Source organism: Stenella coeruleoalba (assembly GCF_951394435.1).
Source record: "Stenella coeruleoalba genome assembly, chromosome: 7".
Lineage (NCBI taxonomy): Eukaryota > Metazoa > Chordata > Mammalia > Artiodactyla > Delphinidae > Stenella > Stenella coeruleoalba.
In genome coordinates this window covers 100,076,748-100,089,399 of record NC_137153.1, presented here as the reverse complement: position 1 = coordinate 100,089,399, position 12,652 = coordinate 100,076,748, and the positions used below count along the sequence as shown (strand labels likewise).

The window sequence follows — 12,652 nt, the reverse complement described above, 5'->3', positions numbered from 1 at the left end:
GAAGAAAACACCCTCTCTGGGCTGCTGTCCAAAAGCTGAAGCTTTTAACACTTGGCTTTATTCTGTCCACAATTATGCAGAAATCCATTGACTTGTAAGAATAAATTTCTACACTTTCAGACTGTAGTTCCTAATATAATTATCATATTCTGTTGCACTTCATGGAACAGCAAGATCCTCTAGCTAGCTTTAATATCTCTTAAATCACAGGCTCTTTTTTAAACATTATGCTGATAAATTTCTTTGTTATAACCTAGTGATTATATTCATATATGCAGATGTTGGAGAAATAAGGCAAAAGCTGAAGAATTCAGGTCAAAAGTCACATACTTTTTTTTTTTTTTTTGCGGTACATGGGCCTTTCACTGTTGTGGCTCCGGACGCGCAGGCTCAGCAGCCATGGCCCACAGGCCCAGCCCCTCCGCGGCATGTGGGATCCTCCCGGACCGGGGCACGAACCCGTGTCCCCTGCATCGGCAGGTGGACCCTCAACCACTGCGCCACCAGGGAAGCCCCCAAACTCACATACTTTAATTGGTCAACATTAATAGGGAGATAGTCTTGAGGGGACATCCAACCTATGCTGTCTGAGCAAACTAAGCATTTAATGCACAGATAGTGATTTTTGCTGAAAAGTTCTCTATTTAAAATGTAGTATTAAAAAAAGATGAGAAAATATGGAATGAATTTATAAATTAGACTTTTATTGGAATAAATGCCTGTAATGTGTAAATATATCTCAACCCTCAATCAATTTAGATTTTATTGATCTCTCTGAAGGAATTGTGGATTAGCCTTCACATATTGGCTTCTTAGATTTTATTAATAATTTAATAACTCTTCTTAAGCTTGTCCGTTGTAGACATTTTAGCTCTACCTTCATTTTCTCTTAATTACAGTAAGAAATAGACCCAAGGGAGGATTGTCACTGTAATGAGACCTAAAGAATAGTGGATTATGCACCACGAAGAAAAACAAAAAGTATTCCTCGCTTTTGACATGCATTTTCAATTTTCTGTTTGGACGTTGGTGTCTCAGATAGCTTGAGAAATCACAATAAGACCTGCTTCCCAAGACTCTCCTGTTTGTTTTTCCTTGTGTGTTGATTGTCTTCAGATCTTCACTTATTAGTAAACAGATCATTCCAAGTTTGCAAAACCTGTGACTGCTACCTAGCCTGGTAATTTGCGAAATTTAAAAAATATATCCACCCAATAAATGTTAGTTAATTAAAAAAGCAGCATAGTATAGTGGTAAAGGCTAGTGGTAAAGTATAGTGGTAAACGCTCTCTAGAGCCAGATTCCATAGGTAGGAATCTCAGCTCTGTCGCTTCCTGGGAAAGTTATTTAATCTCTCTGGTGTCAGTTTCATCATCTGAAAAATGGGCATAAAGAAAATAATCACACCTATTCATAGGGTTGACATGAGAATGGGTTCATATTTGTAGAGCAATTAGAACAGTGACTAGAATTTAACAAATGCTCTGTAAACATTTGCTGAATGAAAAAATGCAAATTTTAAAAATCATAGAGGGTTTTAGAGCCAGCTTGACTTGAGTTTGAACACCAATACTACTGTTACATGATACCTACCTACTAAACAGGGTTAAAAGACACACCCTATGTAGAGGACTTCATTTGGCACAAAGTAGATTCCCCAGAAATGTTAATTGTGTTATATTCTTACTAGTATCTGAGTCTATTTTGGACTTCGTCTAGAGTTTCTTGAACTGTTAGATATTTTCATAATAAAAATAAATTTAATAATGATATTATCCAGAACAAAGGTAAATCATGTCAACAACATTTAAAGCAACTTTAGATTTGGCTAATCCTTAATGTGGATAACTAAGGATTCAACTGGTTGTCATTGTTTTCTTGGTGTTTTTGCAAGGCAGTTCCATCCCCCTGACATTTGAGTCATTTTTAATACATCACATAAAATGTCTACTAAGCTTTATAACAGCTTCTTGAATCCAAGAATAAGTCACCAACTATATTGCACTCCCTTTAAGGCACTCATTTTTACTTTTGCATTGCAGGTGTCTAGAAGGTTATATGATGGATACAGAGATAGACACATTCACCTGTCAGAAAGATGGTCGTTGGTTCCCTGAGAGAATCTCTTGCAGTCCTAAGAAATGTCCTTTGCCAGCAAGCATAACACACATACTTGTTCATGGGGATGATTTCAGTGTGAATAAGCAAGTTTCTGTGTCATGTGCAAAAGGGTATACCTATGAGGGGGTTAATATATCAACATGTCAGGTAAGATTATCTGTCTTAATTAGAACATGTAGGGTATAACTCATTTATATATTATACTATGTGTGTGTGTGTGTGTGTGTGTATGTGTGTGTGGATATATATGTAAGTGTATATTATACTATATGTGTGTGTGTATATAGATATATGTATATGTAAGTGTGTGGATATAGATATACATATACATATATCCACACAGGCAGTATCTTGCTGTTCAGAAAAGAGAAAATGTCTCGTTTCCAACCATGTCAAAGAATTTGAGAAGTTATTTGGTAGAAATATAATAAAATATATCTTTCTTTCCAATGATCCCAGTTTTAAAAGTAGGAAAGTGCCAAGGGCAGGTGAAAAGTCCCAAAGGTAAATAAAACGTTAAACATCTATAACAAGAGATTCATGACAGATGAACTATGTGTATGGTCTACACATAGACTCTCTATGTGTAGAAATGAGGCCTAATTGTTACCAAATACGTTTCCAGTTTTAGGAGAAGAGCAAAGGTAGCAGAAACAGAAATTGGAGTCAAATTCTGCCTCTGCTTACTACTTGTGTCACTTTAATAAAGCTACTTGGAATTGCCAAGCTCCTATCAGTGTGGTATTAGTGTAAAATTCGGTAGAAAGGGAAATGAATGGAATGGAAGAAATAAGTCAAAAGTAGATCCTGATAAAGGAATCGTCACAAGTCAGTGAAGAAAGGAATCATTAATAAACAAATCATTCTGATATAATGAAGGAACCACTAGGGAAAAAATTAGTATATACCAAAATAAACTCCAGATATATCAAAAGAAAACAATACTATGTAGCTTTTAAAAGTTAATAGTAATACCAGAATCATTTGTGCAAAAAATATATTTATTGAAGCATTATTTACAGTATTGAAAAATTAGATACAATGTATATTTCTGACATTAGGGGAATGGTTAATTATGAGGCAGGCATATATATATATGTGTATATATATATATATATATATATATAATTATTTCTGGCTCATCTGTAGCATAAAGGGCTTAGCCTCAAGTCTTGTTTTAGACAGCTATTCAACTCATATGCTGTTTCCTCAAAGAAAACAACATTAGCAAGAGAATAACAGTCTTCAAGGGACACATCTGTGTACGCCTCACTATACCTGAAAAGAAGGCTGGAAAATGTTAATTCTAACGGTGGTGGTGAGGAAATAAAGTAAATGTATGTGTGTCTTTTTTTTTTCTTTAACTATGTGACTTGCTCACAATATATGATAGAATGTTTTCAAGTATTCATGTTGGGAAGGGAGAAAAGGGAGAAAAGAAGCCATCTTTTTAAACTTTGGATCGTATGCCTGAAAGTTGCCGTTTCTCATCAACTTTAGATGAAAACGCAGAATTATGTAAAATATAAGGGTGTATTACTATAAGTCATGGAATATTTGTATCTACCATCCAGTCCTCATGCACCATAATGAAAACATACTTCTTGGTGTTCTTGATTTTTTAAAGGATTCTATGAGGAAGAAAATGCTTGTTTTGTGAGTTTCAGAAATGTCTAAAATTGTTTAGTGATGACTGTTAAAGCCATCTGATAATTAATGTGCGTTTTTTAAGGCCAAAGAAAATAAGTGGCAGAAGTGGGACCAAGTTCTAGGTCCTCTGACTATCATTTGCGGATTATTCTGTCTTACAACCAATATTTGCAGACTTCTTCATTCATGTGTACTAATTTCTAAATGTAACTTATAACTTGTTATTTAGGTTGATGGGACCTGGGAGCCACCGTTTTCTGATGAATCCTGCAGTCCAGTTTCTTGTGGGAAACCTGAAAGTCCAGAACATGGGTTTGTGTTTGGCAGTGAATACAGCTTTGAAAGCATGATTATTTATCACTGTGAAACTGGTTATGAATTAGAGGTAAGCGAACAAATCATTTAACTAGCATTAATTTGTTTTTCTGATATACTTAGGAATATTTTTAGTGTTAATGCCATTTTGTTTCACTGATTTGGGTCCTAAAAGGCTTTTCTATACTTTGTTGCCTTATATTTTAGCACTCTCTGAGAAATATTTAAAGTGACTTAGAATTTTACAAAGCAAAGTAAGTCTCAAATTAAAGAATCAAAGCCATGAAAAAAAGAGGAACTTTGTAAACCAGCCACGAGACTTCAGTCGGTCATTTAAACCTGTGTTTTCGCCTCCTATTAATTGTATTCTACACAGTCCATCCGTCACTGTGGGGAGGCCACCATAAGAATTTAGTTATACAAAGCTAGGGTTTCCTCAAGCAATGGGCCCAAATACCTTGGAAGGTTTTTGATTGAGATTCCAGGTTCCCACAAGGCAGGTGTGGCCTGAAAAAGTCCCCAGAGCAGTTCTAACCAAATACCATGATAGGTCTCAAGACCACGCTTGCCTGGTTTGTAATATTAAAATCCCATCAGCAGCACCTATTTACTTTGGTGTGAATGCTGCAGTCAGTTTTGCTAAAAGCATGATCGCATCATCAAACTTGAACTTTAAGAGGCCTGTTTTATATTACATAATGTTGTCCTTTGGTTTTTCGGGAAACTTCTTTCCTGTTTTGCTGTTACAATGGTATTAAATGTAGGTTTTGCAGAAATATGCATTGCCAGTGATTTGTTAAATGTGTATAGCATGTTCCATTTTTCTCCTACTGACCATAGAACCAGAGAATTTCCATAAGATGGGTCCATGAAAGCGGGAACTAGGCTTAGGTGGATCTTGTTTTATTTCCTCATCCAAGGATTTTTTTTTTAAAAAAGGTGGGGGTGGGGAGCTTCCCTGGTAGCACAGTGGTTGAGAGTCCGCCTGCCGATGCAGGGGACACGGGTTCGTGCCCCGGTCCGGGAAGATCCCACATGCCACGGAGCGGCTGGGCCCGTGAGCCATGGCCGCTGAGCCTGCATGTCCGGAGCCTGTGCTCCACAACGGGAGAGGCCACAACAGTGAGGGGCCCGCGTACCGCAAAAAAAAAAAAAAAAGGTGGGGGGAAAGAAGGATGGTAATGTAATGGTTATTGCAGTTGAAGAGTTTTTCTGTTTTTGAAACTCAGTTGCTCTTCATGTGAGAGTACTAATCTTGCAATTTGTTAAGAAGGAAAGTGGTATAAAATCTAAACAAATATATAGCAAACTGATGGGTCATTAAATTTGAGGAAGTAGATAATTTACCTTAAAAATTTTGGAAATATCCCAGTGTTAACCACAAAATTGAGAGAGATGCTATAACAGTTGTTCTTATTCCAAGCTACATGTTTGCATCACCTGAGAAAGTTTTTCTAAATATTAATGTCCAGTTACTTACAGAAATAACCGTCCAGGTCTGGAACATGAAATGTAAAAGATTAGCCTAGAAAAACTTATCATATGAGTTAGGAAGGAACCTATCAAAGGTGACATGTTAAAAAAAAAACTCAGGAGCCAATTGGATGAGGCTTCCACAGGCCAAGATGAGAGCGTTTTAGCATCAATAAGGGGTAATAACTTTAATGGACTGAAACGCATCAAATACGTCATGAATGGCTGTAGACTCACAATGATACTAGAAGAAAATTAGTTGGTAACTTTTAGGGGATGCCCATGAGCAAATTCATTAGTTTGAAAACACAACAAAAGGAGGAAAAGTATCTTTTCAAAGCTAACTGGATGACTAAGTAACCAAATAGTAGATGAAATCAGTCAATAATGATAGAATTCAAATCTCAGAATTTGTAACTTTTATGAATTAATGGATTTAGGTTATCATCATCATGGCTACTGATGTCAGAAAAAAAAATAGAGGCACCCAGACATTATAATGCCTCTGGATGGAAAATCACACCATTAGGGAAAAGTCTTACCAAAAACAGAACTGTTGAATTTGAATTTTTGCATTTTTAACAAGTGCCCCAGATACCAAAGGTCAATGGCTGGAAAAGTGGTTAAGAATAGGGACTTGGTCTCAGCAGACCTCTGTTACAGGCTCTCTGCTCTTGCTGGATGAAAGATGTTGGGGAACTGACTGAACCTCTCTGAGCCTCTGTTTCATCCCATCTGTAGTAGAAATGCCATAACCACCTTTGCAAAGTTACTGCAAGGACTGGAGATAAAAGAAGGTGGCAAGCACCACCCTTTATGCATTGTCTGAGTTCAGTAGAGGGTAGTTATTATCATTACTCCTAGTATGCATATTATTACCAAAATCAGACAAAGCAATTAATACAGCTAATGTAAATCATGTTAAAATTTTCTAATAGGTAAGTAAATTATCATTTTTATGTAAGGTAAACAACTTCTTTGAGTCATCTAAATCTCAAAAATTTTACTACACATGCAGTCTTCTCGAAGCAAAAATCACTACAGGCGGGCTTCCCTGGTGGCGCAGTGGTTGAGAGTCCGCCTGCCAATGCAGCGGACACAGGTTCGTGCCCTGGTCCGGGAAGATCCCACATGCCGCGGAGTGGCTGGGCCCATGAGCCATGGCCGCTGAGCCTGCATGTCTGGAGCCTGTGCTCCGCAATGGGAGAGGCCACAACAGTGAGGGGCCCGTGTACCGCAAAAAAAAAAAAAAAAAAAAAAAAAAACTTAAAAAAAAAAAATCACTACAGGCAATTGAGGAATAAATCAAAGTAACTCAAAAATGAGATAGTCATGTTCTAAAATCGCTGTTTGTGAGCAATAAAGTGGTATCTATGATTCTAAAACTTACTATAACTATCTAACTTAATTGTTGATTAAAGATACATTATGTCAAAAATAGTAACTTGATGCTAATCTGGATCTAAAACTCTGGATAAAAAACAAAACAAAAGCAAGATAAGTAAAGGGATAGAGAGAGAAAAAGAAAGAAGGAAAAGCATGATAAAATTTGCAACTTACTAAGGAGGGAACCAACAGATGGTGTTTGGTTTTTTTTTTACAGCAATAATTACAGAAAATAGAGTTGAGTTTTTATTGGAACAAAAATTGACATAATTGAAACAGAATATTATGTGAATTATTGGAAGAAAAAGGAAAATATCTTAGTGGGAAAAATGCTAACCTATTGACTAAAATTAGCTACTTGGGTGTAGTCCACTCTGGAAGTACCCAAATAGGGAGCTGGCTTTGATGGCTTGTCATATACTTCCTCAAAAGTAATAAAGAGGGCTTCCCTAGTGGCGCAGTGGTTGAGAGTCCACCTGCCGATGCAGGGGACACGGGTTCGTGCCCCGGTCCGGGAAGATCCCACATGCCGCGGAGCAGCTGGGTGCGTGAGCCATGGCCGCTGAGCCTGTTGCGTCCGGAGCCTTTGCTCCGCAACGGGAGAGGCCACAGCAGTGAGAGGCCCGCATACTGCAAAAAAAAAAAAGTAATAAAGAATAATTCACAAACTAGAATAGTATATTTTCCTGTGCATACATAAGTATATAAACACAACAAAAGTACAGCAAATGTTAACAGGGTTTATCTCTGAATGAAGAATCCTAGAATCCTTTGTACTTTTCTTTCATGTTTTCCAACCTTTCTGTAGTCAAAACATACTATTTTTTCAATAAGAAGAAAATAATGAATATATATTTTTTAAAAATTTAATTTTATTGGTTCAATTATTTTCTTGGAAAGTCAGGAGAGTATCCTTCCATCAAAGTCAATGGATTTTTTATACGTAAAGATTTGTCAGTAATTAAACTGATAGCTCAAAGTAAATACCTTTGAATAGAAGATTAAGGATAAAAGACATCAGTCAATCAGATAAAAACCAAAGTAGAGGCAATTGCTCCTTTTCAGACATCTTGCTAATTTAGAACACAGCTTCAAGAGGATATGTATCCAAAGAGCTCTGAGGATTGAAAAGCCATGAGACAAAGTCCATGTGCTAAGGTTCATATACTTGACTTAGGGTCAAGCCCCTTAATACATTACTTGGAACCTAATCTTTTTTTTTAACATATAATGTTAGAGAATTTTATTTATCGTATTATTATTCCATAGTAAATTAGGAATTTAAAACATGGGAAAAGGTTATCATTAGGAACACTGATGATTACAGTAAAAGATAAACAACAAAGAAAGAGGCAGCAAGGTCGCATAAAAATTATATCCAGAAATAAAAACCCAGTAATCTTAGCCTAGCTCAGCCCATAATAACTCTAGGGGGCGCAGACAGCCTGTATAGCCCCCAAGGGCTATGGGATATTGGAAAATATACCAAAAGTGCATTGAATAACAACTATAAATATTTTTTTAAGTAAATTACATTATTTTTACTCTATTTCTGAAGGCAGGGAAATAAATTTTAGAAAGATTTTTACTCAAAATATATAAAATTTTACTTGCTCGGGACCTTAATAGGGTAAGTTTATCTTTAATGGATACGTTACATTGTCAAAAAGTCAATCCTGATACCAATAAGATATCTTGACATGTTTCATGTCCAAGGGTATAAATAAACTAATTCACCGTCTTTGCTGTACCTCTCAGGTATTAAAAAATAAATTTAAGTCAAAATATTTTTAAGTGTCCTAAGCAAATATACCTCTCTGACATTTCAGACACATTCTTCATCAGTCTTTGCTATTGGTTATAATTAGTTATCATTTAAACAAAAAGTGAAACCAAGCCTGCAGCTTAATTACACTCATCAGCCAGAATACGAATTTTGAGGTAATTTGATGAAAACATTTTTGAAAGTTTAAACCTCCCTCTTAAGCTATATTTATTTAATGAATTTATTTAGCATTCCAGTGCCAAGAGTTTCAAGTTCACATCTGAGGTGACTTTGCATTCCCTTAGTTTTTCATTATAGAGGTACCATCTTGTCAATGACCTGTTTTCATTGATTCACAGGGGAACAGGGAACGGGTCTGTCAGGAGAACGGACAGTGGAGTGGAGGGGTGGCAACGTGCAAAAGTAAGTCAAATGACACTTGGTCCCCAAAACGATACTAAGGACACAAAATAACAATGTGGCCACATTTTCTTTATAAGTCATTTTTGTAATTAAAAAAAAAAATTGACTCCGTGAACTGCATGAGAACCTTTTACGGGCTTTTGCTCAAGGGCACCAAAGCAATAGAAGGGTGAAACACTGTGGTAGAGATTAATGATTAAACTGCAATAGAGCACAAGATTGCTGACCCTGGAATGGCAAACATTTTGTTTAGAAACTAGTTAATTATTGAGTTTACCTGACTTTTTATGGGTTTTTCCCCAAAATAATAATAAATTAGAAGGCTTAGAGCTGTTGCCTTGGTAACAGTCCTGGGCAATACTAACATCTTCTTAAAATGATGTTGGTACCACTGTCCAATAAATGAATATTCACACTGTCTGTGGAACTTTCATTAACTCATTGTATGAGAACAGTCAAGTGTATTTAGCAGGATGTGGGTGAATACAGGTGACTCTGTTCCTAGGATATGGCTCATATTACTCCTCTGCCGAAAGACAATGTATGTAAATAACAATAGTTACAAACCAATCAAAACGGCAGGCTTAAAAATGTTTTTCTCTTAATAACTCTGGAGGAGTCATCAAATTTTCAAACTAGAAGGGGCCTCTTGAATAATATAGTCCAGACCCTTGAGTTGACCAATGAGTGAAAACGGGCTGGGAGAGGGCGATGTGACCTGCCCAGTATCAGAAATGAAGTTAGTGACAGAGCTAACACTAGGACTTGGGGTACCTGAACCTTTGTTCACTGTTGTTTCAACCATACTGTCTAGTATAGATTAATCAGTTGATTTTGTATGCAATAGGAATCTTAAGTCTTTTAAGCAATATTATATGGCTGAAATTCAATGGGGAATATGACTTTTTAGTTCTAAAAAAGAACCGTGTGTGCGTGTGTGTGTGTACATAAACAAAATACATAAACATTGAGTAACATCTCAAGTCACAGAAAGGCATCATTGGGCATTCCCAGTAATAGCATTTTTTTATCTCAGTTGTTCATTATCAAAAAGTGTGTGAATGTACATGCAGGGTGAAAGGAGAGGAGAATGAAAAGGAAACACCTATGTCTGGAATAGGAAACTGCTATGGTGTCGGTGAGGGGATTGTTTCCGTTTTGCAGTAGGTTTAATTCAAACTACACTGATAATGGTTTGAATAGTTTCTATCTCTGAAATGCAAGATAGTAAGAAAATGTTCTGTATGGAACGTGTTACTCTGTGGTTTTCTTTTCTTTTTCTTTCTAAATTATTAAATAGGTGATAAAGTTCTTTGCAGAAGGAAAGAGGACTGGGAAAATCACTTAAGATGAAGCTTTTCTTTTTCTTTTTAGAGACCAAGTGTGAAGCTCCACTTGGGTTTCTGAACGGGAAAGCTGAAGTTGAAAACAGTACTGCTGGACCCAGCGTGGTGTATTCCTGCAACAGAGGCTACAGCCTTGAAGGGGCACCCGAGGCCTCCTGCACGGAAAATGGGACTTGGAGCCACCCAGTTCCTCTCTGCAAACGTGTGTGTTGACCTTAGGAGGGGATTAACTCAGATTCAGTTTTCTAATTAGTTTCCCAAATGTGTAAACCATGGTGGAAAATTCACCTATAGGTGAGATTGGCCCAGAGAAAGAAATCTGTGCATATCCAAACCAAATATTATGGGGTATTTTTTTAACATCTTTATTGGAATATAATTGCTTTATAATGTTGTGTTAGTTTCTGCTGTATAACAAAGTGAATCAGCTATATGCATACATATATCCCCATATCCCCTCCCTCTTGTGTCTCTCTCCCACCCTCCCTGTCCCACCCCTCTAGGTGGTCGAGACTGAGCTGATCTCCCTGTGCTATGCAGCTGCTTCCCACTAGCTATCTATTTTATATTTGGTAGTGTATGTATGTCAATATTACTCTCTCACTTTGTCCCAGCCTACCCTTCTCCCCCCCCATGCCCTCAAGTCCATTCTCTACATGTGTCTTTATTTCTGTCCTGCCCCTATGTTCATCAGAACCTTTTTTTTTATTTTTAGATTCCATGTACTTGTGTTAGAATACGGTATTTGTTTTTCTCTTTCTGACTTACTTCATTCTGTGTGACCAACTCTAGGTCCATCCACCTCAATACAAATAACTCAATTTTGTTTCTTCTTAAGGCTGAGTAATATTCCATTGTATATATGTGCCACTTCTTCTTTATCCATTCATCTGTCGATGGACACTTAGGTTGCTTCCATGTCCTAGCTACCGTAAATAGTGCTGCAGTGAACATTGTGGTATATGACTCTTTTTGAATTATCGTTTTCTCAGGGTATATGCCCAGTAGTGGGATTGCTGGGTCATATGATAGTTCTATTTTTAGTTTTTTAAGGAACCTCCGTACTGTTCTCCATAGTGGCTTTATCAATTTACATTCCCACCAATAGTGCAGGAGGGTTCCCTTTTCTCCACACCCTCTCCAGCATTTATTGTTTGTAGATTTTTGACAATGGCCATTCTGACTGGTGTGAGGTGATACCTCATTTTTGTTTTGATTTGCATTTCTCTAGTGATTAGTGATGTTGAGCATTCTTTCATGTGTTTGTTGCCAATCTGTATATCTTCTTTGGAGAAATGTCTGTTTAGGTCTTCTGCCCATTTTTGGATTGGGTTGTTTGATTTTTGATGTTGAGCTGCATGAACTGCTTGTATATTTTAGAGATTAATCCTTTGTCAGCTGCTTCATTTGCAAATATTTTCTCCCATTCTGAGGGTTGAATTTTCGTCTTGTATATGGTTTCCTTTGCTGTGCAAAAGCTTTTACGTTTCATTAGGTCCCATTTGTTTGTTTTTGTTTTTATTTCCATTTCTCTAGGAGGTGGATCAAAAAGACTCTTTCTATGATTTATGTCATAGAGTGTTCTGCCTATGTTTTCCTCTAAGAGTTTTATAGTGTCTGGCCTTACATTTAGGTCTTCAATCCATTTTGAGTTTACTTTTGTGTATGGTGTTAGAAAGTGTTCTAATTTCATTCTTTTACATGTAGCTGTCCAGTTTTCCCAGCACCACTTATTGAAGAGCCTGTCTTTCCTCCACTGTATACTCTTGCCTCCTTTATCAAAGATAAGGTGACCATATGTGCGTGGGTTTATCTCTGGGCTTTCTATCCTGTTCCATTGATCTGTCTTTCTGTTTTTGTGCCAGTACCATACTGTCTTGATTACTGTAGTTTTGTAGTATAGTCTGAAGTCTGGGAGCCTGATTCTGCCTGCTCCGTTTTTCTTTCTCAAGATTGCTTTGGCTATTCGGGGTCTTTTGTGTTTCCATACAAATTGTGAAATTTTTTGTTCTAGTTCTGTGAAAATGGCCCTTGGTAGTTTGATAGGGATTGCATTGAATCTGTAGATTGCTTTGGGTCATTTTTCATTTTCACAATGTTGATTCTTCCAATCCAAGAACATGGTATATCTCTCTATCTGTTTGTATCATCTTTAATTTCTTTCATCAGTGTC

General features: G+C 36.9%; 1 protein-coding gene across 6 annotated transcripts in view; it reads left to right on the top strand.

Moving 5' to 3' along the window:
- The window catches only part of SVEP1 (sushi, von Willebrand factor type A, EGF and pentraxin domain containing 1), a 254,513-nt gene that overhangs the window by 199,612 nt on the left and 42,249 nt on the right, over positions 1–12,652 (top strand). For all 6 annotated transcript variants that reach the window (XR_013829121.1, XM_079927084.1, XM_079927087.1 and 3 more), the window contains 4 exons: positions 2,043–2,268; positions 4,001–4,156; positions 9,070–9,133; positions 10,508–10,681. Coding sequence is in view for 5 of the 6 variants with exons in the window: in XM_079927084.1 (XP_079783210.1) it covers positions 2,043–2,268; positions 4,001–4,156; positions 9,070–9,133; positions 10,508–10,681 (620 nt within the window). In the remaining variant the exon portion in view is untranslated. The remainder of the gene's footprint in view (positions 1–2,042; positions 2,269–4,000; positions 4,157–9,069; positions 9,134–10,507; positions 10,682–12,652) is intronic.